We start from the raw sequence: 22,964 nt of genomic DNA, 5'->3' as shown, positions 1-22,964 counted from the left end.
AGAGTCATTGTTGAGCTCTTCCATTGCAAACACAAAGGCCAGGGTGTGCTGGTAGTTCTTCTTGAGTTTTCTGCATTGGGACAGTGAACCTATTGTGAACAGCCCTGGAAATTCGTTTTTTAAAAAGTAAATTGTAAAAAAAGTACGGTAAATAACCTGGAAGAAATATTCTCTACAGAAGCTGGGCATTGCTGCTTGCAGAAAACTTTAGACCATTAAAAACAAACAGACACTGAATCTCTAGCAGCATAATATACAGGGTGAGACCTTTACAAGAGGCCCCGTGGATACAGAGTACACATGTTCCACAGGGCCTCTTTAAAAGACTCACCCTGTATTTTGAAATATTAGGATTTGTGTATTGGCTCTCTGACCCCACACATAAAGAAATGTCCTTCAACTATATGCCACTGAAGAAGACTTTATAGGTTGAAACACGTATGGCATGCTTTCTGAAATATGTCTGTTGTGAACAATCTTCACCTTTTGGATTTCAAAGTTTTGAGCAACAATAACTTTGTATTTTATTGCTGTGGTTCAGTTAGCATTTGAAAGACATACTCAGTCAACATAGTTAGACATTTTAGAATATATTTATGTGATATTTCACACTGTGTCTACATTGCAGTGTTGTGAAGTCACATAAAATTGTTCATTCTATTGATCGCTAGCCATAGACTTGCTTTTGTAAAGTTTTTCAATTCTTTCACACCTACATGATAGAAATATATCCTATGCACTTAGGCCTCGCTTCATTCATTCACTTGTATGTACTGATTGCTCGAGAAACCACTTCTTATCTCATCTGCGATAACATCATAGACCTGAGTCTGGCTACACAGAGATTGATAAATTCAGACAATACATTCTGGTTTCCTGAAACAGTTTTAAATACTTACTGACTGACTGTTGCAGAGGAGAAAGGCTGTGGAGCACTTCGGAATTGTTCTTGTTCACCGCTTAAAATATTCTGGGATAAAAGACCACCAATAATATGGGCCCCGTCTCTAGAGTAGCCTTCCGTGTAGCTTTTCTGAGGAGTACACAGGGTTTCCTCTCTCATAGCCACAGCAGTGGGGAAAAGCAGTGTGATAAGGATCAAGGACAACATAAGGGCACAGTCAGAGGATCTGAGAGAGCAAGTTCAATGTGGTCCAGCACCACAGCCGCTCTATTCTGAGCCCCAGAGTGGGTCTACAGTGAGCAAGGTGGAAGATATTGGCTTTCTTCTATAGACAGAAGCCTTGTCTGACATAATAAGGGCATGTTTACACCCGGATTCCTGACCCTTTCAATAACTCTCATTCTTGTTATTGCTTACCAGAGTCCCCTCTGGGTGGACCTCCTTGCATTGATCATAGTCATTGCAGTGATTCCACCTTCCTGCCCAACGCAGATGCTCCCTGCTGCTCCCTGTGGCCTAGCTCCTTTCACAAATATGTTTATACTGATGTGCCCCTGTACTGTGGGGACAAGCATGGAGCACCTGTGCCCACACAAAGTTCCCTGCAGGCTGAGGTCATCATCGGAGGCCTTGCTCTGGCCTGCTCCATGTTCCTCCAACGTTGGAGGCTGAACCAGAGTTCAGTGGAAACACTGACCTTTTGTTGGTGGTGATTTCACCACAAGGTCCCAGGGTGGGTTGCAAATACAATATTAAATCAGTTAAGATGTACTTTGTTATCTTAGTGAAATCAGTGCCTCATCTTTGAGGTTGCCATGAGACGACATCCTGTTTTGCCATTCTAGGAGGAAAGTGCTGGCTCTGCTTCTGTTCAGATTAAGTCCAGGGCTTGTACTTATTCTCTCTCTCTCTCTCTCTCTCTCTCTCTCTCTCTCTCTCTCTCTCTCTCTCTAGCTGCCTAGTTGAGCCAGGTGTGGACTGCTGAGAATGTGGCACCCGCTGGACACCTGGGCTGTGACCTCGGGGTGTAGATAAAACAAAGGAGTCGAGGTGCTGAGCCAGAAAAAAAAAAGGGGGGGAAGAACTTGTATCACATTTTCTTAATCACAGAACTTGTTCTCTACTTTCCAAGGTAGGCACAGACACTTCGCCACGCAGATCTGCTGCTATGGAACTCGCCAAATCGCTGCGCATCTTTCTGTTCCTCCTGCTGTCTTTTGGTAAGAGAACTGGTGGCAATGTGATATGGACCTCGGAAGGGCGGTGGTGGTCTAGATGCATCATAGGAACACAGGAAGCTGCTTTCTCCTGAGCCAGACCATTAGTCCATCTAGCCCGGTATTGCCTATGCCAGCGTTCTCCAAATTTGTGTCTTTATTGGGCTGCCTTTCCAGGTGAGGCCCACTGCCACAAGGTCCTGTACACAGAGAGGCTTTGTATTTGTGGTCAACCACAGGTGGAAGGTATTTTTATGCTGTTTTTTGTTGTATTGTTATTATTACTCATTTTATGTTAGCCTTCCCCTTATACAGAGACCCAAGAGATTGCTTTCTGAAAACCTTTGTTCACACATGCAAACAGGTACACCCTGGCATAAATGGTCTGGTTTATTTTGACTGACAATAATAGCTTTCTGACACGATGCTCTCTGTGCACTGGCTGCAAAAATAGAAATAAATCAGGAGACAGGAGTTAGATAAAATCTCTATAAATTGTTGCGATTCGAAGGTTTAATTTGAAAACAAGCTGGATTTGAGTTTGTTGATGTCTCTGGTAACCTCTCTATTACATCATGGATGTTGGCTCATATTGTGGATATATGTATCTGTATGGTTTTATTGGTACTGTTGCTGTGGGTTTGTCCTGGCCTATGGCTAGAACAACATATATTGATTGATGGGTGTTCTAATGAAGAACGTTGGTCACCATCCCAGTGAGCTTTCTTGGTCTGTGTTGCAGTGTCAGCGCACCGTAACCGGATCATTGGAGGCAAGGAGTGCCCTACAAATAATCATTCTTGGCTCGCTCTGCTCTACGACTCTGACGCGCTCCTATGCTCTGGAATGTTGATCACCCCTGACTGGGTGCTCACGGCTGCTCACTGCTACATTTGGTGAGGAAAATGTCTCTCCCCTGGTGCTTCTTCTTCTTCTTCCTCCTCCTCCTGCTCTCCCAGTATTTCCCAGCTTCTCTCCGTTGCAGCCTCTGAACTATGACCTTCTGCAGACCACTGTTCTAAATCTACACGGTGTCCCTCTTCTCTGGGAAGTGCAGGAGGAAAGGGTGGTGGTCTCCTCAGTCCAGTCCCTGACAACCATAACAGTTCACCATGTGTATTACGGTCACATCTTACAGGCTTGTGCAGTTTCAACCATACATGGCTGAAGGCAGGCCAGTGAGAGAGCTTAAAAGTTATTTTTTGCGCCAGACCAGCTTGCAGTTATCCGGCACGGGAAGAGCTTTGAAGCTCTCTCTGCCTTGCTGACGGGTAGGGCTTGCTCTGCACACTGGTCCTGGAAGGCTCTTGCAAGATCTTGCAGTGCTGTGCAAGCTCCCACAGTTCTCACGCTAGCCTCCTGTGGGGCAGAACTAGAATTTGTTTACTTTGTTTACTCTATATCTCTATCTATCTATCTATCTATCTATCTATCTATCTATCTATCATCTATCTATCTATCATCTATTTCCTTATTGACTGTACAAAATCAACACAGAAAGTGTACGCACAAATGATTAGCTACGGACAGAACAATTCTGAATATTCAGTATATAAATCTATTCCGTAACTCATTTATTTATCTGTTATTCACTTAGAACAGTGTTTCCCAACCTTTTTTGGGCAAAGGCACACTTGTTTCATGAAAAAAATCTCGAGGCACACCACCATGCCAGATGGGGAAAGGTCACTTTTTACTTATGTAAAAAAAATTAAAAAAAATAGTAACAGCATAGAAGGTAATGGTTAGGCTAGCATCCCTCTTCCAAATATGCTAGGTTTTTATTTGCAGGGACTGTTCTACATGGGAAAGCATTCAGCACTGTCATTCTCCCATCTGCCATCTGAATTGGTACTATTCTGGGTCAACTTACTCTGCTGCATGTGTAGATGAAAATGGCACCAAGTGTGGGGGAGGGGGCAGAACAGGTTTCAGATACAGGATATTAAGCATACACGTACTTCAGATTGAACTGGTTGCTTGCTTTGCAAGTTTTCATTTCCCAAATGACTGCCTTGGCAAGCGCAATACCTACCAGGCTCAACGCCGGTCTCGCGCTGCCGCTTCCCGCGCTCTCAAGAACCCGGGAGGAGGAAGGCGTGAAGGGAATCCCGAAGGCGCGAAAACCTCGCGCATGCGCAGGCCTTCCGCCTGCGACAGCCCAGTAGGCCGGCCGAAGCGAGCGGCGATGGGATGTGGGAGGGAGCTCGCTCGCCGCCCCGCGTGTGCCTATGTGGGGCACGTTACAGCCCCGTGACGTCAGCGCCACGCAGGCAGCCAGGCAGGCAGACGGCGAGAGCCCCGCGCTGGGCGGCCTCTCCTCGCCGCCGCCGCCGCCGCCCCGCCTCTCGCCGCCTGACTCGCCCGCCTCCCTCCAGGCAACATCTCGCGGCACACCAGGCAACGTCTCGCGGCACACTAGTGTGCCGCGGAACACCAGTTGAGAAACACTGACTTAGAAAATATTTAAGTCCTACTGTTTTGCCCCACATTCAGAGAAACATGTGTGAGTGGTGCAGACAGATCTGATTAAAAAAAATATTAGTTGGCTCTGACAGCCATGGACTCTGGCTCCACCTGGTGGTGGCCTCCCTGAGTCTCTACCAGTCTCTACCGCCCTACCAGTCTCTCTCTTTTTTAAAAAAATGATATTTATTAGAAGTTTCAAAATTGCAGAAAAAATAAGAAAAGAAAACAACAAAAAAATTAACAAGGCATACATTACAATACATTAAAAAACCATAAAAACCAATACAACAATACAGCAAAAAAGAACAATAACATTAAAACACACATCCAGTATTCCATATCTTTATCTTTCATTTACTTGTTTCATCGACCTCCTCACACCTCCCTTTTTGTATTCTAGTTTAATTAATTGTTTCAGCAAATTCTTTCCATCTTTCTCAATTTTTGTTGAATAGTTTATCTTTTTTTTTATAAAATATTTATTCAAAGGTTTTTTTTTACATTTATCATCCAACACATATAATCCCATCCCCAACAATACAATAAACAAACAAAAGAGAAATAACAAAAAAAAGACATACAAAAAAGAGAAAAAAATTATAACATCAAATCCAAGTTCTTAATATTCATACTTTCCTCACTTTTAGACTTCCTCACATCTTCCGTTCCTGCTTTCCAGATTTGTAAAATTCTAATCAGCAAATTATCACCTTGTTTCAATTTCTTATTTGTATTTTCCCCATATTATGCCTCTAAATTTAAGTTTATTTTCCAAAAGCTTGAATACTTAATTTGGCATAATATTAACCAAAAAAAATTAACTTTTTCTCAAATTTCACCTATTCTCAAATTCTTATCAACTAACTTACTGATGCCACATTTATTTTTACTCTTGCATCATCTTAACACTCATACAATTTACAATGTTTTTGTAAGTAGTCCTTGAATTTCTTCCAATCCTCTTCCACTGCTTCCTCTCCCAGGTCGCGGATTCTGCCAGTCATTTCTGCTAGTTCCATATAATCTATCAGTTGCATCTGCCATTCTTCCAGTGTGGGCAAGTCTTGAGTTTTCCAGTGTTTAGCTATCAGTATCCTTGCTGCTGTTGTTGCATACATAAAAAATGTGCAATCCTTCTTTAACACCCTCTGGCCGACAATGCCCAAAAGCAAGGCCTCTGGTTTCTTAGGAAAGGTATACTTAAATACTTTTTTCAGCTCATTATATATCATTTCCCAGAAAGCCTTAACCTTAGGGCAAGTCCACCAGAGGTGAAAGAACGTTCCTTCAGTTTCTTTGCATTTCCAACATTTGTTATCAGGCAAATGGTATATTTTTGCAAGCTTGACTGGCTTGCATGCCGTAAACTTCACACCGGTGATCCATAACCTTTCCCAGTCAGCAAACATAATGTTATACCCAATGTCCTGTGCCCATTTTATCATAGCTGATTTAACCGTTTCATCTTGTGTGTTCCATTTTAGCAGCAAGTTGTTGAATAGTTTATCTTAACGGTCTAACCTATTAATTAACTCGGCAAATCCTTTCCATCTTTCACTATATTCTGTCATTCAATTTACCTTAATTTATTTTAACCTTATCTTACCATAAAATACCTTAAAACTTAAAACTTAATACTTATTTATACATAACTCCTTATATCATTTCTACTAAAGCCAAATAGTTTCATTCCAACATTTTTCCTAATACTCGTTAATTTTACACTAATTCTCAAAATAAATTTTTAAGAACTTTCTTCCAATCTTCATCCAACGTCTCTTCTTCCTGGTCTCGGGTTATGTCAGTCCTTACTGTCCATTCCATCTAGTCCATCAACCTGGTGATCTTGTGTCCGAGGATCTTAAGTCTTTTCCATGTCCCTTCTGCAGATCTTCTTCTTGTTTATACCTGCACTTTACCTTGTCTTTTGTTGATCTTTTTCTTAATTTCTTTCCTTTCTCATTGAGGAGTAGGTCTCGGGGGGACTCCAACCCAAGAATATCTCCATCTCCCCTCAACAGATCAGCCCATTCTCCACAGTCAGCACTGTAGTCCAGAAAGTATTTAAAAGCATGTTTCAAAGTCCCTCCAAAGTTGAGAGCCCCCACAACTCCAGACCCCCCCGGCCCAAAACCAAATCCCAAAATCCAAAACGTCCCTGCCTAGGTGGATCCATCCAACTTCCCATCTCCCAACCAAACGATACTCCCTCTCTCCATATCTGACTTTCTCCAGATTCAGTCTTCAAAAACAGCAGCTTATGCTCCTGCAGGGCCTTGGGTCTCTCCATTTGTGTTACTTGAGGTTCAACAGCAACCTCCTCCATTATCTTCTGCACTTGCACTTGCCCTGTCAAAACAGATTCCTGGGTTGGTTCCTGAATGGTTTCTATATGAGTATTCACTGTTTGTCCAAAGTTTTTGACTGCAACAGTCATCAAATCCATCTTCTCATGCAGCTGCTCCAACAAAGCACTTGTCTTGCAAAAAGCAAGCGCCAAAACTTCTTCTAAACACATTTTTATCCAAGGTCAGAGTCTGGTCTCACGATCCTTAATCTCCACAGCTGTGAAATCCCCAGATCGACTCCAGCAACAGTTTAACAAGCTCCCTCTAGAGGAGACAATTTCTATTTGTATCCATCTTCTGAAAGCAGGTCCAACAAAAGAAAATTACTTTCATTTTTCAAATATTTTGTTTCTTTTGAATGCAAAAGGCAACATTGGAATCAATTTGTTTCTCTTTTTTAACTATCTGTCAAAAAACGTTCCATTCACAGTCAATGAACTTCCCCAAAAATTTCTGTCTCTGACACCCCGTTCCCAGGTTTGAGATGGTGGAAATTTATCTTTCTTTACTCTCTCTCCTGCAGGCTTGAACAATCTAAAATTCCCCCCCTCTTCTCCTGCTTCCAAGAGGGGTTTTGATGGTTATAACTGAAGGAAATTTAGTCCTTTATATACGACTTTCCAGACTTTAGCTTGCAAAGTTTTTACTTCAGTCTATTTACAAAAGCGGAAGGCGGACTTCCTGTTTAGAACCTTCCCGTTTCAGTGCCAAATTAAAATGTTTTGTAATCCAATTTTCCATTCTACTCACGGATACTTGTTTAGAGTCCAATTGTCCACAGGACAATTAAGGGGTTGCTAGCTGTAATTATTATGTAATATGAAAAGAAAGCTTAAAAACTTGACCAAATTAAGGGAAGGATTTGTTGAAGAGAATTAATTAGAGAATGGAATGCAGTAGGAGAGGTATGAGGAGGTCGGGAAAGTTATTTTCACGAATATAAGGGAATGAAGGTATACATGTGGTTTTTGTTTGTTTTCTGATTTTTTGTATGTATCTTTGATTTTCGTTTTTTGTGTCTTTTTTGTGTGATTTTTATGTTTTATAAAACTTGTGAAAATGCTAATAAATATCTTATAAAAAAAAAAAGACAATTGACAGTCTCAATGGGCATCAGTCACCACTGCCCAGTGCCACTCTTTAGGTGTAGAGACAGCATCATTGCTCGGCAACACCCATGCACAAGAGGGAGATAGTGATAGGCTAGAAGCACACAAAATCTTTAGAAGAAACCCAAACCCTAGAGCAGGCATGTCCAACAGGTAGATCGTGATCTACTGGTAGATCACTGAACGTCTGCAGTAGATCACTGGTAGATCATTGGCTCTCCCCCCAAAGAAGCTGAACAACTGTGGACTGTGGCTCCCCTAAAAAAAGCTCAACATTTTACCTCCTCCCTGAAAAAACTCAACAACTTCGACCTGAACCCCCCAAAAGGGGGTAGATCACTGCAAGTTTTTAACTCTGTGAGTAGATTGCAGTCTCTTGGGAGTTGGCCACCCCTGCCCTAGAGGGGTAGAGAACTAGGGTGGCCATGTACCCTGCTTTACAGTGGGTAGTCCTTTATTTGAAGATCTCACCAGCTTCAGGCCAGTGTCCACGACAGATATCCACTCCAAACAACAGTGAGAACAACCTGTCCATTCAGGCCTTGCTTTGAGAAACTTCTGTGGTCTTTGCTTTTTGTCTTCTAGTGGAAACATCCAGGTAAGGCTCGGAGCACACAACAAAGATGACTACGAGCAGTTAAGAGTCAGCACGTTGAAGATATGCCCTGGTGACAATTGCTCGTGTTCTACCGACGACATCATGCTGATCAAACTGAACAGCTCTGCTGACATGACTAGCCGTGTGTCTACCATCAGCTTGCCCTCCAGCTGCTCCCCAGTGGGAACAGATTGCACTGTGATGGGCTGGGGCACAACCACCACTCCTGAAGGTAAGTGCTGTTGGCAGAGTAGCAACATTGCAGTTGGGAAGCTGACTCTTTCTGAAATTAAAACAATGTCCAAACACTTGTTAAAATATTCAAAAGGTTTTACTTGCTGAACATATAGCTAAATAAGAATATATGCAAAGTATTTACATTCACATGCTTATCCAAGGATGGGCTTATTTTTTCTTAGTTGGAGATTGCAGCTTCTTCCTTAAATGTTCAAGCAAGCTGTGTATTTTCTCTTTCAGTTCTTGCACTCAGCCTTCTGCATGCTGCCCAGCTAGTCCATAAAGTTCCTTCTGAGAAGTTTCCACTTTTTTTCTTCCAGCAGACTTCTCCTGACTGCTTCTTTAGGAGAACATCAACTTCTGTGCTTCTTTCTGTTACATGTATTCACAAATGTGATCTAACTAGACAATCCTGGCTTCCATTTTGTTTTCAGAGACATATCCCGATGTTCCTTATTGTCTTAACATTACGATATTCGACAACCTTGTGTGTGAGGCTGCTTACTCATGGGAAGTGACCGACAACATGCTTTGTGCAGGATACTTTGAAGGAGGCAAAGATTCATGCCGGGTAAGGATATGTCAATTGTGGGCAGGATTGCTAAGTAAGGATCAGGCCTGGTAGATGGGGTGGGAATGGGGGAGCCTGAGGCTTAAAATCTGTTTCCTCACCCTCAATGTGCTTTTCTGTGCTTGCCTTCTCCATGTATGTTATTATTACATGGAGATGTTGCTTCTCATGTCATGGAACCAGTCTCCCTTAGGAATCCCCAGGGTGAAGCTCATGGCCACGTTGACTGTGGCCATAGGCAGTGCCGTTTTTCTAGAAAAAGAGGTCCAAGAACTCACGAACACCTCCCTCATTCTCTTAGAATGGCAATGGCGCCCACCTGAGAGGTGCTGGAACTGAGTTCCTGTGAGTTCCCCCTGAAGAAAAGCCCTGGCCATAAGGTCCTTTTGTCACACATATCTGTGCAGCTGTCTGGAAGCCTTAGCAGGAGAAACAAGTGGGAATGTGAATGGGCAGTAGAGCAAACTAGGTGGAGCTGGTTTATAGAGGGTACAGCTAGCAATGGCACTATGGTTGCTTCCAGACTTCCACTTTTTGGGCATGAGATTCAATCACATACCAACAAATTCAGGCCGTACAATTAAAGTTGTTTTGGCATTCTTGCAAAACACAGCTGCTTCCCCAGAAGATCAGACTTTTTGCAATAAGGAAAGTGAAGGGAAAATACATTGGAAAGTGTGTGGTGATCCTTGTTTGATGCAACAAAAAAATCAAGATGGGTGCTCAATAAGTAGGCCACCTGGAAGTGAGCTTTGCCTCTGAAGACCAGATGCTCGGGAACATGAGTAGGAGAGGGCTAATGTATCTGTGCCCCACCTGTGGACTTCCCAGAAGCATCTGGTTTCCACTGTGCAGGGCTGGCCCAGGACATTTTGGCACCTGAGGCGAACCACAAAATGGTGCCTCCCTCCCTGCCAGGGAAGAAGGGGTGGGTGAAGCTCTACATCAGGAACAAGGGGCGGGGGGAATAAAGATCTACATCAAGATCTGCTGCGCCATGGATCCTGCCGCCTGAGGTAGTTGCTTCACCTTGCCTCATGGATGGGCTGGCCCTGCCACTGTGGGAAATGGGATGATGGGCTAGACAGGCCTTTGCACTGATCCGGCAGGGCTCTTCTTATATTTCTTGTGATAGCTAATCATTTGTTCTCTCAACAGGGTGATTCTGGGGGACCCCTTATCTGTGGTGATGGAGGCCTCCAAGGTGTGGTCTCTTTGGGGGGCTTCCCTTGCGCTGAGCCTGGTGAACCTGGCATCTACATCAAGATCTGCAAATTTCTTGAGTGGATCCGTACTACTATAGCGGAGAATACATTTAAGTCTGGTGCCTGTAAGGATGGAATATTCCAGTAGAAACCTCTTGAGCAACATGAGGGGGAATAACTTAGCTACAACTGCCTCCTTTCCTCCATGCCTTAAGACTGCAGGCCTAGGCATATTTTATCCTGGGAGTAAGACTCATTGAACACGCTGGTACTTACTTTAAGTAAACATGGAGAGGATGGTGCTGTGCAACACCATGCCCCACCTTGAAATCCTGATCTGGTACACATTTACTTAACAGTAAGTCACACTAAATCAAATGAGACCTGTTCCCAAGAGAATGAGCATAGGTTGGTGGTCCTATTGTTGTGATGCATGAATTATTCCCTCCCTCAGTGCTAAAATATTGAATCTTCTGATTACGTAACAACCATAGTTTCCATGCAAACTTCTTGCTCTGAAAGCTAACACCTGAAAAATAAAGTAATCAGCAGAATTTAAGTGTCCATTTCATTTTCTGATCTGGTGCGGTTGGCAGACAGCCCTGACAAGGAGATGTAGAATAGCGTCTTCCCCCTCTAAATGTGCTTATCCCCAAGGCTTAATCTTATCCTCAAGAACAGAAACTTGATAAGGAAGAACGTCTGATTAGTCATCTTTGATGTATCAGAACCAGGAACCAGGATGAACCAATTAATTGTTCTTAAGCCTCAAAGAGCTAGTTGTGTCATGAAGGGAGGACTTAACTCACGGTACCCAATGTGGTGCCCTCCAGACATTTTGGACTACAACTCCCATCATCCCTGACCATTCACTGTACTAGCTGGAGCTGATAGGGATTGTAGTCCAAAACTTTTCTAAGACACCATGCTGGCTCTCACTGGCTTACCTCATACACAGCTCCATTCTGTGCATGTATACTTAGAAGTGCCACTTTTTTCAGTGGGACTTACCCTCCTGCTTTTGCATGGGGCTGTAGACTTAGTCTCAGTCACTAGGCAGTTGCCTCAGGCAGCCGATTGTCATGAAAGAGCAGCCCATTGTTATTTAAGCTATTACAGTGGTACCTCGGGTTACATACGCTTCAGGTTACAGACTCTGCTAACCCAGAATAGTACCTCGGGTTAAGAACTTTGCTTCAGTATGAGAACAGAAATTGTGCTCTGGCAGCGCGGCAGCAGCAGGAAGCCCCATTAGCTAAAGTGGTGCTTCAGGTTAAGAACAGTTTCAGGTTAAGAACGGACCTCCGGAACAAATTAAGTACTTAACCCGAGGTACCACTGTATTATTATTGTACATTACCTGACAGGGAAGGAGAGAGGCACATGTGCAATTTTCCGCCTTCAGTGCTAAAATATCCAGACCAGCCTTGGATAATTTGTACCTTGACTTGGGCAAGACCATTTGCTGCTCTCCATCAGTAGAATATCTTGGTCTAGCCTTCCTCTAGGCTTTAAATATTAACTCAGTACATTTAAATAGTGTATAGATAGACTGAGCCAACCTGGTCCCCTGGTTTGGGGGCTAGTCAAATCCTTTCTCAGTGGCCACACCTGTTCAGGTGCTGAGGGAGGCCTTCATGGGGCCCTCCTTCCCCAGGCCCCACAGCTCCAAGTGGCTGGCCCCACAGAGAATCCATCCTCTGGCACCCAGGTCCCAGGAGGGGCAAGTGGTCCTTGTGGGATTTTGTTTTGTTTTGACTCAGGTACAATATGAAATTAGCTTGACTGGCCTTGGGTTCTTATGGGTACTGTGACTTGCTGGTGGTTGGTCAAGTTGCTGCTCTGTGTCAGGCTGCCTCAGGCAGCAAAATGTCTTTGACTGGTACTAGACGGACTTGACCTTAACTCCTAGGGATTTTGTGTGCCTGTGTGATTCTTGTTAATTAAGGCACTATTTAGCCTGCATTGGCCCTTGAGCCTTCTATCTGGCTCATGGGACTCTCCCCAGGCCACACCCCTCAGCAGCCCCAACTTCGTATCCTCCTTGTCTGACTGGAATATGGCTGCCTATAATGATTCTTGCCTACCTCCGTGGAGAATAGAAAGGGGTGTGTGTAGAAACCAGGCTACTATAAGGAGATAGAATTTATGCCCACTTTTGCCTTGGTGACCCACCCATTACTAGCCTACGGCCCCTGGAAGGTTGCTTAGGTGGGAGTGTGGCCCTCAAGTCTGAAAAAAGGTTCAGCACCCTTAGCCTAACATGTTTTAGCATGGTATTTCTTCTCAATTAATACATGTAGTGTGATTAAGAAATCCATTGCTTTAATTCGATCCTCAATAGAGCCTTTTGGTGTATTGCAATTTAATACTCACACTGCAGCTTCCCTACGAACTCCTGTTGCTCAAGGACTGCCATATTAAGGTCAGTTAACAATGTCCTGCAGAGTTTTGTGTTACTCAGAAGTCTTGTCTGCTTAACGCCAGCAAAAACCGATTCGACAAATTTAACTTCCTAGCGCCATAAAAACAAATACCTTTAAAAATTGGAATTATTTGTGCCTGCTAGAAGCTCTCTAAGGGGAGGCTAATTAAGCGGCACTCTTCCTGTTCCTCTGCAATCTGAAGCATCTCTGTGAGACTGTAACACACACCAGGTGCCTGAAAAGGCTAAATCCCAGGATGCCAATAAAAAACACACCTCTTTGGCCTACAATTAGAAACTGGGGGGGGGGGGGGGGGGGATGAAATGATATCTCATGTGGCAGCAGCCAAAAGGAGAAATAAGTAATCACAGGAAGAGAAACAGAGGGAGGAAATAGCTGGTTGGTGAAACAGCTGCAGTGGCAAGGGAGCGAGCTGCAGCTGGCAGGAGCAAAACACATGTATCAATTAGTCCTGCTCTGATTCTTTAGAAAAATCTTTGGGGATCTCAACTTATGGCAAGACTTTTTAAAGTTTTCATGGTTTGGAAACGTTGCCTCAGTTGGAATGTGCTTTATCTTTTTGTGTAGATCAGAGGCGGCCAGCTTGTTTTGGGTCCATGGGCATTCTTGCATACCAGAGAAAGTGTTGAGAGCTGTCTGCCCCCACAACCTATTAGGTTGGCTACAACAGTGCTTCTTCCAAGCCTAATTTCAGTCTGTGCAGGAAGGTGTGGTGTTTTTTAGAATCATAAGGGTTGGAAGGGACCCCAAGGATCATCTAGTCCAACTCCCTGTAACTACAGCTGTCCCATACCGGGATTGAACCTGCAACCTTTTTAGCGTGTGGTTGGACACAAAATGTGGAAGATTTTTGTGTGTGCATGTGTGCAGTTGGAAAGCTGATAATGTGGAGTTTGGTTTCTAAGAAACCAAAAATTCTGCATTTTAAGTCCACTATCTTGATTCAAAATGGCATCCAATGGTTTTCATCTATATGGATATAGATGAAAACCTGCTCTTTGATCTCGAACCATCATGAAAAAGGTGGTTTATGGTATCTTCAAAGGTGTCCAAATGCAGAGATTGGACAAATTTCCAAATTATTTAGCAGATTTTAATGAGAGATTTAAAGGAATGGTTATATGAATCACATTGTGCAAGATCAAGCCAATATTCAGCACTTCTAGTTCCACAGAATGGAATGTGCTGACAGATAACTTTCCCATTGAAATTAATGGGACTTAAAAGTGCTTTGCTCGCCCAGAACTTGTTCAAAAGCAGATTTAGGACAGCCAAAAGTTGAACCTTCTCATAAAATCTGTAATTAACTGATGGAATTTGCTTTTGAGAACTGTAGCAGCAGCAACTAGTTGAAACAGGTTTTTCTAAAGTACTGGACAAATCCAGGTTTATCAAGGGCTATAATTTCCTCTATGGCTGCATACATCAGCATCTCAAGCACAAGTTGTTATTTGGAGGGTGTTCAATGTTGGACAGGATTAAGTAGCCTCTAGCATTCAAGTCTACTCAAAACCCCTATTCTCTGAATATGGTGAAGTGACTGGGAAGAGCTCAAAATAGGAATTCTGCAGCAGAAGGGACGGTAACTCCAGACCACTGTGAGGGAAAGATCCTTTATTACATGTGCTCATCCACGGACATACACACACACCAGAAATTTACACAAATGAAAGCAGGGCTAAAGTTCACCTGATACAAGGCGAAAGCGGAAGCTACATCACATCAGGACGAGTATCAAAAACCTAGTTTCTACAAGCAAGAAAACACTTTGCTCCCATTTCAACACACTAATACAAACCTGGGGGGAGCCGCAGAAAAGACCCTTCCCTTCCCACTCCATTCCTCAAATATGTTGCAGAAACAAAGCCCAGCTTGAAGCACTGAAGAATGCTTGATCTCCAGCAAACAGCTGGTTTGTCAAATTGTGACTACTTTGGCTCACAGATAAGTACTGCAGGCTCCAAATCCATTGATAAACCACTGAAAAAAAGTTACAAGCAAGGAGGGAGAATTCTGTGGGTTATGAGGCCACTCATTATCAAAATGCTTTTGAGTGGCTAGACTCTTCATGGATACCACAACATGAGAATCCCATGTAGGTCTGCCAGACTGCATGGCAATCTCCATGCCAGCAGCTCTGAGGGAGGTATGGCAATGACAAGGGGACTCACTGCACAATCAAGGCAAACTACATGGGCAACAGTGGGGCTTGCATGATGTGGAAGTGTTTGACAGCAACAACTGCCTTGTACCTGCAACATACAGAGTTTGCTTCAGTTTTTAGGGCTGTTGGGTGTAGTGAGGAGCTAGGCCTGTGGCAGAAGCCCTGCATTCCCCAAAGGTGTTCAAAGTCTGCCCTGCCACACAAAATGTCTTGGGAGTGGTACAAAGTGACTTTTCAATATTTCCCACACAAATTCTGACAGGATGAGCAGGGCAGGCCATCTCTCCAAATTAAGAGGCACCCCTCTGAACACAAAGCAAGGAGGGGAATCAGGGGAAAACATTATCTTGCCAATCATAAACTGATGGGAGGAGGGCACGGGAGACTATTTGAGGAGTGGGGGAAGAGGTGAGGAAAAGGTGACTCAGATGCCTCAGACCAACCTGAGGCAGACTGGCAGGTATCATTTTCATCACAGGACCCTTCCCTTCTGCATCCTATCAGAATGCTCATATGTACATACATTCCAAAGTCATGCCCACCCCCACCCCCTTTTGAAAAGCTCTGAAGTTCCCTTCATGCTTTGTCCTTTCTCCAACTTATTCCTATGGCATTAGTGGACAGAGGGCATTCTTTAAGCTGCAAAAAGGACCAAGCAAGATTTTGAAATTCCCCTTCTTCTCCCCGTTATGTATACACACAAAAAAAGTCAGATGATGTGAAGGGTTCTGCTCCAGTGAATGGTCTCCGTGCAGGGAAAGGCTGTGTAAAGGTCTTTTCATGCTCGGCAACTGCACTGTGATTTCTGAGTTCCTCTGGCCCATTTAGGCTTCCCCCGCTCGGCTTGGTAGATAACTAGGTCTTTGATTCTCTCGGTCTGTAAGGAAAACCAAGGACTCATCAGAAATGGTAAACAATTCCAGAAATGTAGAGCTGGCCAAATACATTCAGATGTTCAAAGCAGCCAGGTGAAATGGTGGGCCCAGAAAACCACGATACTCTGTAGCTGACCATATGCTGTCCTTTGAAGATATTCCTAATCCTGGCACCTGAGATGGACAGCCTAATCCTTAATTATAGGTATCATCTATCTATTACTTACGTGAATAAATACACTAGCCTAAGAGTAACACTTTAAGTACAAAGCAACAAAGCAGCACACTAGACTTTTTTTACAATGGTCTGGTTCACGTCACACTAAACCACAGGCAAAAACTGTGGTTTAATGTGAATGAGCTGGTGTGAATTTAATGTGATGTGCAAACCAGACTAATGCCTCTTTGGACCAAAATTTATTTATTTATTGCCCTTTCTTCAATTAAGTCAGGGTAGCATCCACGAGTTTCTCCACTCCACCCTGCCTGTTTTATCCTAACAACCCTATAAGATAGGTTATGATGATAGTGCCTGGCACAAGTTACCTAGAGAGCTTCATTGGTGAATCGAACCTGGCCCTCCCTGGCCCTAATCTAACACTCTAAACCTGCCTGTCCCCAACCTTTAGCCATCCAGATGTTGTGGAGACTCCAGCTCCCCTCAGCCCCAACCAGGATGGCCAATGGCCTCGGGTGATGGGAGTGGTAGTCCAGAAATATCTGGAGAGCACTATCTGGGAAGATGGCTGTTCCATCCATTGTGACACACTGTCATCAGGTAATTTTGCACCCCCCCCCAAATTCTAAAACATATATATACCACAAGACCAGCCAACAACCAGGCTCTGATGATAGCTCCCAAAATCTGTTTTCCAGCTGCCAATTCCCTCCCTCCAGCCTTTGACAGAGACCAGCACGGTTATTTTAAAGCTCTCAGGTATAAGGATGCTGATTACCAGTGTATTTGTATCTGCATTAAGGAAAAAAACTAGGATACCATGTGGATCTCAAAACATCAGCACACGGAGGATAGCTGTCTTGGCTTGTTCTTCACAGACAACCATATTTTCTTAGCCTATGACCACCATACATGGGAAGCCCAGTTAAAGATTCAATGGCTACTCTTGTGGCTGAAAGTCAGTGAAGTTATACACTCACAAGTCAGTTAAACCTGTGCACACAGAGTTGTTCACATTTTCCATCTTAAAAAGTGGGTTGCCTCTGCAGCATGTAGCAGAAACTTCAAAAGATGCCTGTGTTTCCTTGGCTACTTTCACTGTGTAATAAGCGATAAGGGGTTTCTGGTAGTCCCTAGGTATTTACTTCCCGCTTTGTCAGTCAAAATTCCTGTGCATCTCAAAGTCACATGCACAGTCCTTCTAAAATCTAGTTTTTAACATTTCATCAGATCATCACTGCCAGAAGCAGTAAATAGAGAGAACCCACAATGGCAACCAAGCATTCATAGGAGGAGCTCTTAACTGCTTGGCTCTTCACCATCTTGTGAAGTGCTGGGGAGAATTCAGCACACATGCAGGTCAAAAGGGTTGCTTAGAACCCATCCAATGCAGTGCACTGCAATGTTACTACTAACAGACCCCGAAGAAAATTTAAGCAATGTACTGAATTAATAATAGTTGCTTCCTGCTACCTACCAATAGCCAGTCCTGCTTGTCTGATTCAGTGACTTCAGCGGAGCCAACTCCTTGCTGAAGACCGTTGCCTTGCCCTTTCTGGGTAGGGCCGTCTCCCAGGCTCAGGGTGCAGAAACTGGTAGTCTTCTGCCAGGGCTACAGCCTCATCCCCATTTTCAGGGTGACGTTCCCGAACCCAGCGCTGGACATCCTCTGGGAGGAGGTTCAGGAACTGCTCGAGCACCAACTGCTCCACAATCTCCTCCTTGCTGCGGGCCTCTGGTTTCAACCACTGGAACAGCAGTTCCTGGAGTCGCTCATAGGCCACTTGGGGCCCTTCAGTCTCTTTGTAGGCAAAACCCCGGAAGCGTTTGCGCTGGTTCTCAGAGCCCACGTTCGGCAGGCATGGGATGGCTTGCTCCAACTTGGCACATCCTCCAGCCCGGCCAGCAGCCAGACTGCTATGAGCCTGCTGAGCCTCCCCAAAGAGATCTGGCAGGAGCATGGCCCTTCCTGGCTCTCTGGCCTCCTGGCAGACATCCGGCATTTCTTTAAAGATGTCATCATCACCATCATCATCCTCCATCATCCGCTTTGCCCCTTTCCCTTCTCCCAAGGGCAGCACTGGAACTGACACAGAAGCCTCTGCAGCAGGGGGCACCAAGGATTTTTCAGTTTTTGGTTTCTCTTCTTGTTTTACCTGCAGCCTTGGGGCTTGACGCTGATCTGTAGGCTGCTGCGTCATCTCCGAATGTTCAGCTCCTCCTCCTGAACACTCACCAGCTGCTTTGGCCTCACCTCTATCCAAGTCCGGATGCTCAGCCATGTTGGTGTTACCTGGATCCCTCTCCTTTGCAGGGTCACTGCAGGATGCATCTAGGCTCTGCTCATTCACCTTGGTGGCCATTTTCCACAACACGGCTGTTTGCCAACCCTGCAGCTATGCTAGGATGTTTGGTGAACAGAGTACCCGGTAGGTGCTGCTTTTTCTTTGCTTCAAGAAAACTCTGCAAAGGGCAAGGGGTGGAAGAAGAGAGAGAGCAATACAGACACAATTGATATTCAGGCTGTGCTTCAGCATCTGACTAAGACATATTCTGAAATCAAGGGACTTAAAGTTAGTCAAATTCATTGATTCCAATGGCATTACTTAAGAGTATGACTTAATGCAGGGAGGGAGAACCTTTTTCAGCTTCAAGGCCGTATGTCCCATATCAGTGGTGAGTGGGCACCAGAGGCAAAAGTGGACCAAGCAACCAGTGTAAATGCCACCTTTCTATAGTAGGCTAATTTCTACACACATCCCTTTCTGTCCTCCATCCAAGCAAGCAAGCGTCATTTTCAGAATGCAAAGACACATTCCATGCAGACAAAAACATTCAAGGAGGGTGTGAAGGCCAGTGGAATGTATGGCTAGGAGGAGCAGACTGATTCCTGGAGGGCTGCATAAGGCCCTGGTCCTGAGGTTCCTTATATGCTCATTTAGCCTGTATATTCGTTCCAACACATGGCCAGTTCTGGCCAGTTTGATTCATGTGAGAAAATAAAACAAAGTAAGATCTGATTACTCACACATGAGCGGAAAGGGAGGGCTTCCCTGAAATGGCTAAATTGGGGAGATGGGAGAAGTACCAGAACTCAGTGTGCATGAAGATGCTTCCAAGTTCAACTCCAAGCACCCCTATAGATGGAAAGGATTAGGCAGCAGGTGATGGAAAGATCTCTGCTCAAGCTTCTGAAGGGCAAATGGTTCTGTGCTATGGGCTTGATGCTGCTCCAGCACGCTCTCAAATGGGGAAAGCAGGCCCTTAACAAAGTAGATCTGAACTTGCTCCCAGTCCAACAGTAAGATCATGGATTCCCCCTAATTTATTCTGCCCATCCCATCGGAAGATGGAAATTCTTACAAACTCAATAGAATGGATAAAATACCCCATCTTCAGAAGCCATTTGCACAAAACATTACAGCCTAGGTAAGTTTCCTTAATAGTCTTCCAGTAGGGCTTATTCCCAAGTAAATGCACCTGCGATTTCAGCCTTTAATGTGACTTAAGGTCCTGCATACTGTATAGAGAATGAGCGCCATTGCCTGTCCTGCTTTTCCTCACGGGGGTTACAAAGAACAGCCTGCGCCTTTCCTGCCTGCGCCTTTTACGCACAACTGAAGCCAGATGTTCCACTGAGGTCAATGAAGTTTGCTCCTCAGCCACGAAGCTCAGGGTTGCAGCATTAAAATCACACACACACAAAAGCACACGCGTGTTCAGAAGAGCGGCATTCTGAAGCGCTCCAAACCTAGACAGGAAACCGATTCCGTCCTCGCGCATGAAAAATCGGGGAAAATAAAAGTAAAAAAAACCGCCGCGGTTTCCGTTCCCTTTCTCGATTGGGAGCCCACGTAGGTTTTGCACGACGGGCCGCAGGCGCCCAAACTTATTGAAGCGTCGCTCCGGTGAGGACTGCTCGATTCGGATTCACTCCGCCTCAGTGAGAACAGCCTAATTCGGATTTACCCACCCCTGTTCCTTTAGCAACCAGAAGAGGAAAGTTTCAAAGGGAATGAAAGGAAGAAGCCGGTGCCAACTGCCCCCCTCCCCCCGCATCCCTTTTGTTTTGATTTGGGCAGCTGCGCGTACCTTCACCCAGCCGAGGCCTCCTTCCAACACTCTGGTCCCGCCTCCGGAAGTTCCCCAGGTACTTCCGGGAGAGAGAAAGCAAGAAAGAGCCAATCGCGACTGACGCTTTCTACGCCAAGAAGCCGAACGCGGGAAAGGGCCATAGAGCTATACACCTGCGAAGAACATTCAGGCTTTACTTGGACTGGTAAAAACAACAGGCTTTTGGCCATTTAAAAAAAGCGTGACGTGGCCAGGAAGGCGGGGAAAGCTCCAGAACCCACAACTGGGCAATACGTACTTTGGTGGTTGTTGCGGCTCCCCATAGGAGCGTTCGGAGAAACAGACAAAGAAAGAGGGCAGGGCATCATGGAGATTCGGAGGATAGAGCGGCATTTCTGTTTAAACGATTTTTTCCTCTTCCCCCGGAAATGACGCTCATTTGTAATTCTCAGCCCCACCCACCACGACGTTCCCACGTAGCTGGTGCTGTACAAGGGAAGTCAGAGCGGTAGGCAAGCTGTCTTAGGGAAGCCTGTCCCCACCACCTCAACACTCCCACAACCCCAGCAGCTTGAAGGCCTCTGCAGTACTTTAATTAATTTATTTCCCAAAATTTGTAGACCGCTTGGTTATTTTTAAAAAGCAACAACCCTCGAAAGGGGTTTGCAAAAAGGCAAACAGTAAAATCGAGAAAAAATCGCAACCATGCTTACAAACATACGAAAGTTAAAATACTAAAACATTAAAATTATCTCAGCTTTCTCAGCATCTAGGTAGGCTTGTCTACACAGGATTTTTGATTTTTTTTTTTGGCAGGCCCAAAAGTGGACAGTGAAGGCACTCGCTTGATCTCAATAGGCAGGGAGTTTCAAAGTGCAGGTGCTGCCACACTAAATGATTCTTACAATTGCGGGATGGGTATTATGTGGCACCTATAGTAGTGCCAAGGGACGCGGGTGGCGCTGTGGGTTAAAGCCTCAGCGCCTAGGACTTGCCGATCGAAAGGTTGGCGGTTCGAATCCCCGCGGCGGGGTGCGCTCCCGCTGCTCGGTCCCAGCGCCTGCCAACCTAGCAGTTCGAAAGCACCCCCGGGTGCAAGTAGATAAATAGGGACCGCTTACTAGCGGGAAGGTAAACGGCGTTCCGTGTGCTGCGCTGGCTCGCCAGATGCAGCTTGTCACGCTGGCCACGTGACCCGGAAGTGTCTCCGGACAGCGCTGGCCCCCGGCCTATAGAGTGAGATGGGCACACAACCCTAGAGTCTGTCAAGACTGGCCCGTACGGGCAGGGGTACCTTTACCTTTTTATAGTAGTGCCAATTCCACCAATTGAAGTGGGCACGTGGGATAAGGCGATCTTGTAGGTAAACTGGTCCAAAATTGTTAAGGGCTTTATATGCTAATAGCAACATTCTGAACTTGGCCCAGTATCAAATCGGCAACCAGTGTAGATCTCTGAACATGGGTGTTATATGCTGACTAGGCCTCTTGTTGTCAGCAATTGTACTGCAGCATTGTGCACTAGCTGCAGCTAGGAGACATTGCAGGGCAGCTTCAACCTTTGGTAAACATTACAAGTTTGACATGGATGCTTCTGCAAAGAAATCCTTCAGTAGGAGGGTATTAGAACAGGTAGTTTCTCAGTAAAGTGGCAGTCCCACATCTTGATCCCCCATGTCAGTTAAGCTTTGGCATATCCCAGTCAAGGCTCCCCTCCTCACTGCAGGAAAATGTGACATTGGACCTACCAAGAAGGTTCATTTTCTGCAGGGAATGAAGGGGAACTCGCCCACCTGAAGAGATTTGAGTTTGATCTCCACTGCAAGCTTATTGCTTTTTTCTTGTTGTCTTTTCTTGTTTGTTTTCTCTCTAATCAGCTCATTATTTTTTTAGTTTTCTCAATTCTGTTCTCTGGATCAGTTGTTTTTTGACCATTTGATATCTGTAGGCTTGAGCTTGGATACCTTCAACGGGAGAGGTCGCTCTCCTGCTGCAAGGTAAGAACAGCTCTAATTTGCATATTCCTGCTTAGTAGAGCGAGTGAGAGGGACAACCCATGCAAGGATCCCTTCCATTCCCTGCAGAAAAGGAACTTTCATGGTAGGTCTAATGTCACATTTTATTAATTTTAAACTCATTTATTAATTGATGTTCCTTGTAGATTATTAATTATGGTAACTCTCTTTGGTTACCCACAAAATAAATGCTCCAATTCAATTATCTGCAGCTGTCGTTTATTTATACCTTTTCTGGAGGAGACCCAGGTTCAGTTCCTCCTCCACACCATAACTCAATGAATTGCAAGTTGCAGGGTTGGGAAAGACTTACCCCAAAGCAATCCCATCAGCTAGAAAGACCAGTAGTCCAACTTTGCATAAGACAGCTACATCAGTTCAGATAATGAAGGTGTGCTTAAGGCACTGAGATGTTGCCCGTGGGTCAATTCTCTCTCCCCCCACCCGTAAAACATAGCATAAGAAACTATCCATCGCCACCATGAAGTTAAATATGTGTATTAGTTCACATCATCTCTCCTCCTCTCTCCACACCTGCCTTTTTTTGCTCATAC

The 22,964-nt window shown here is 44.8% G+C and overlaps 2 protein-coding genes across 5 annotated transcripts; one reads left to right on the top strand and one right to left on the bottom strand.

The window, feature by feature from the left end:
* Positions 1–356: 356 nt before the first annotated feature.
* Positions 357–11,212, top strand: LOC114603533 (gilatoxin-like). Its single transcript, XM_028742602.2, has 6 exons — positions 357–1,208; positions 2,037–2,124; positions 2,864–3,017; positions 8,633–8,877; positions 9,317–9,453; positions 10,612–11,212. Exons 2-6 carry the CDS (start codon positions 2,073–2,075, stop codon positions 10,804–10,806), a joined length of 783 nt encoding a protein of 260 aa, XP_028598435.2. The 5' UTR covers positions 357–1,208; positions 2,037–2,072; the 3' UTR covers positions 10,807–11,212.
* A 3,492-nt stretch (positions 11,213–14,704) lies between these two features.
* LOC114603536 (uncharacterized) lies at positions 14,705–20,719 on the bottom strand. Of its 4 annotated transcripts, none has more exons than XM_028742610.2 (3): positions 20,695–20,719; positions 17,800–18,785; positions 14,705–16,146 (listed from the first exon to the last, which is right to left on the bottom strand). In XM_028742610.2, exon 2 carries the CDS (start codon positions 18,683–18,685, stop codon positions 17,834–17,836), a length of 852 nt encoding a protein of 283 aa, XP_028598443.2. In that variant the 5' UTR covers positions 18,686–18,785; positions 20,695–20,719; the 3' UTR covers positions 14,705–16,146; positions 17,800–17,833. The 4 variants fall into 4 exon arrangements, with proteins under 4 accessions (XP_028598443.2, XP_028598441.2, XP_028598442.2 ...); XM_028742608.2 differs by lacking the exon at positions 20,695–20,719 and adding an exon at positions 20,415–20,571; XM_028742609.2 differs by lacking the exon at positions 20,695–20,719 and adding an exon at positions 20,296–20,414.
* Between the last annotated feature and the right edge of the window lie 2,245 nt (positions 20,720–22,964).

The sequence above is a fragment of the Podarcis muralis genome, chromosome 7 (genome assembly GCF_964188315.1).
Source record: "Podarcis muralis chromosome 7, rPodMur119.hap1.1, whole genome shotgun sequence".
Classification (NCBI taxonomy): Eukaryota; Metazoa; Chordata; class Lepidosauria; order Squamata; family Lacertidae; genus Podarcis; species Podarcis muralis.
The sequence above is the reverse complement of the archived record's forward strand: the minus strand, read 5'-3'. Positions and strand labels throughout refer to the sequence as shown.

Coding starts and splice junctions, on each gene's coding strand:
- LOC114603533 (XM_028742602.2), top strand. CDS start 2,073: ATGGAACTCGCCAAATCGCTGCGCATCTTTCTGTTCCTCCTGCTGTCT. Junction 2,125..2,863: donor GTTCCTCCTGCTGTCTTTTG/GTAAGAGAACTG, acceptor TCTGTGTTGCAG/TGTCAGCGCACCGTAACCGG. Junction 8,878..9,316: donor CACAACCACCACTCCTGAAG/GTAAGTGCTGTT, acceptor TTTTGTTTTCAG/AGACATATCCCGATGTTCCT.
- LOC114603536 (XM_028742610.2), bottom strand. CDS start 18,685: ATGGCCACCAAGGTGAATGAGCAGAGCCTAGATGCATCCTGCAGTGAC.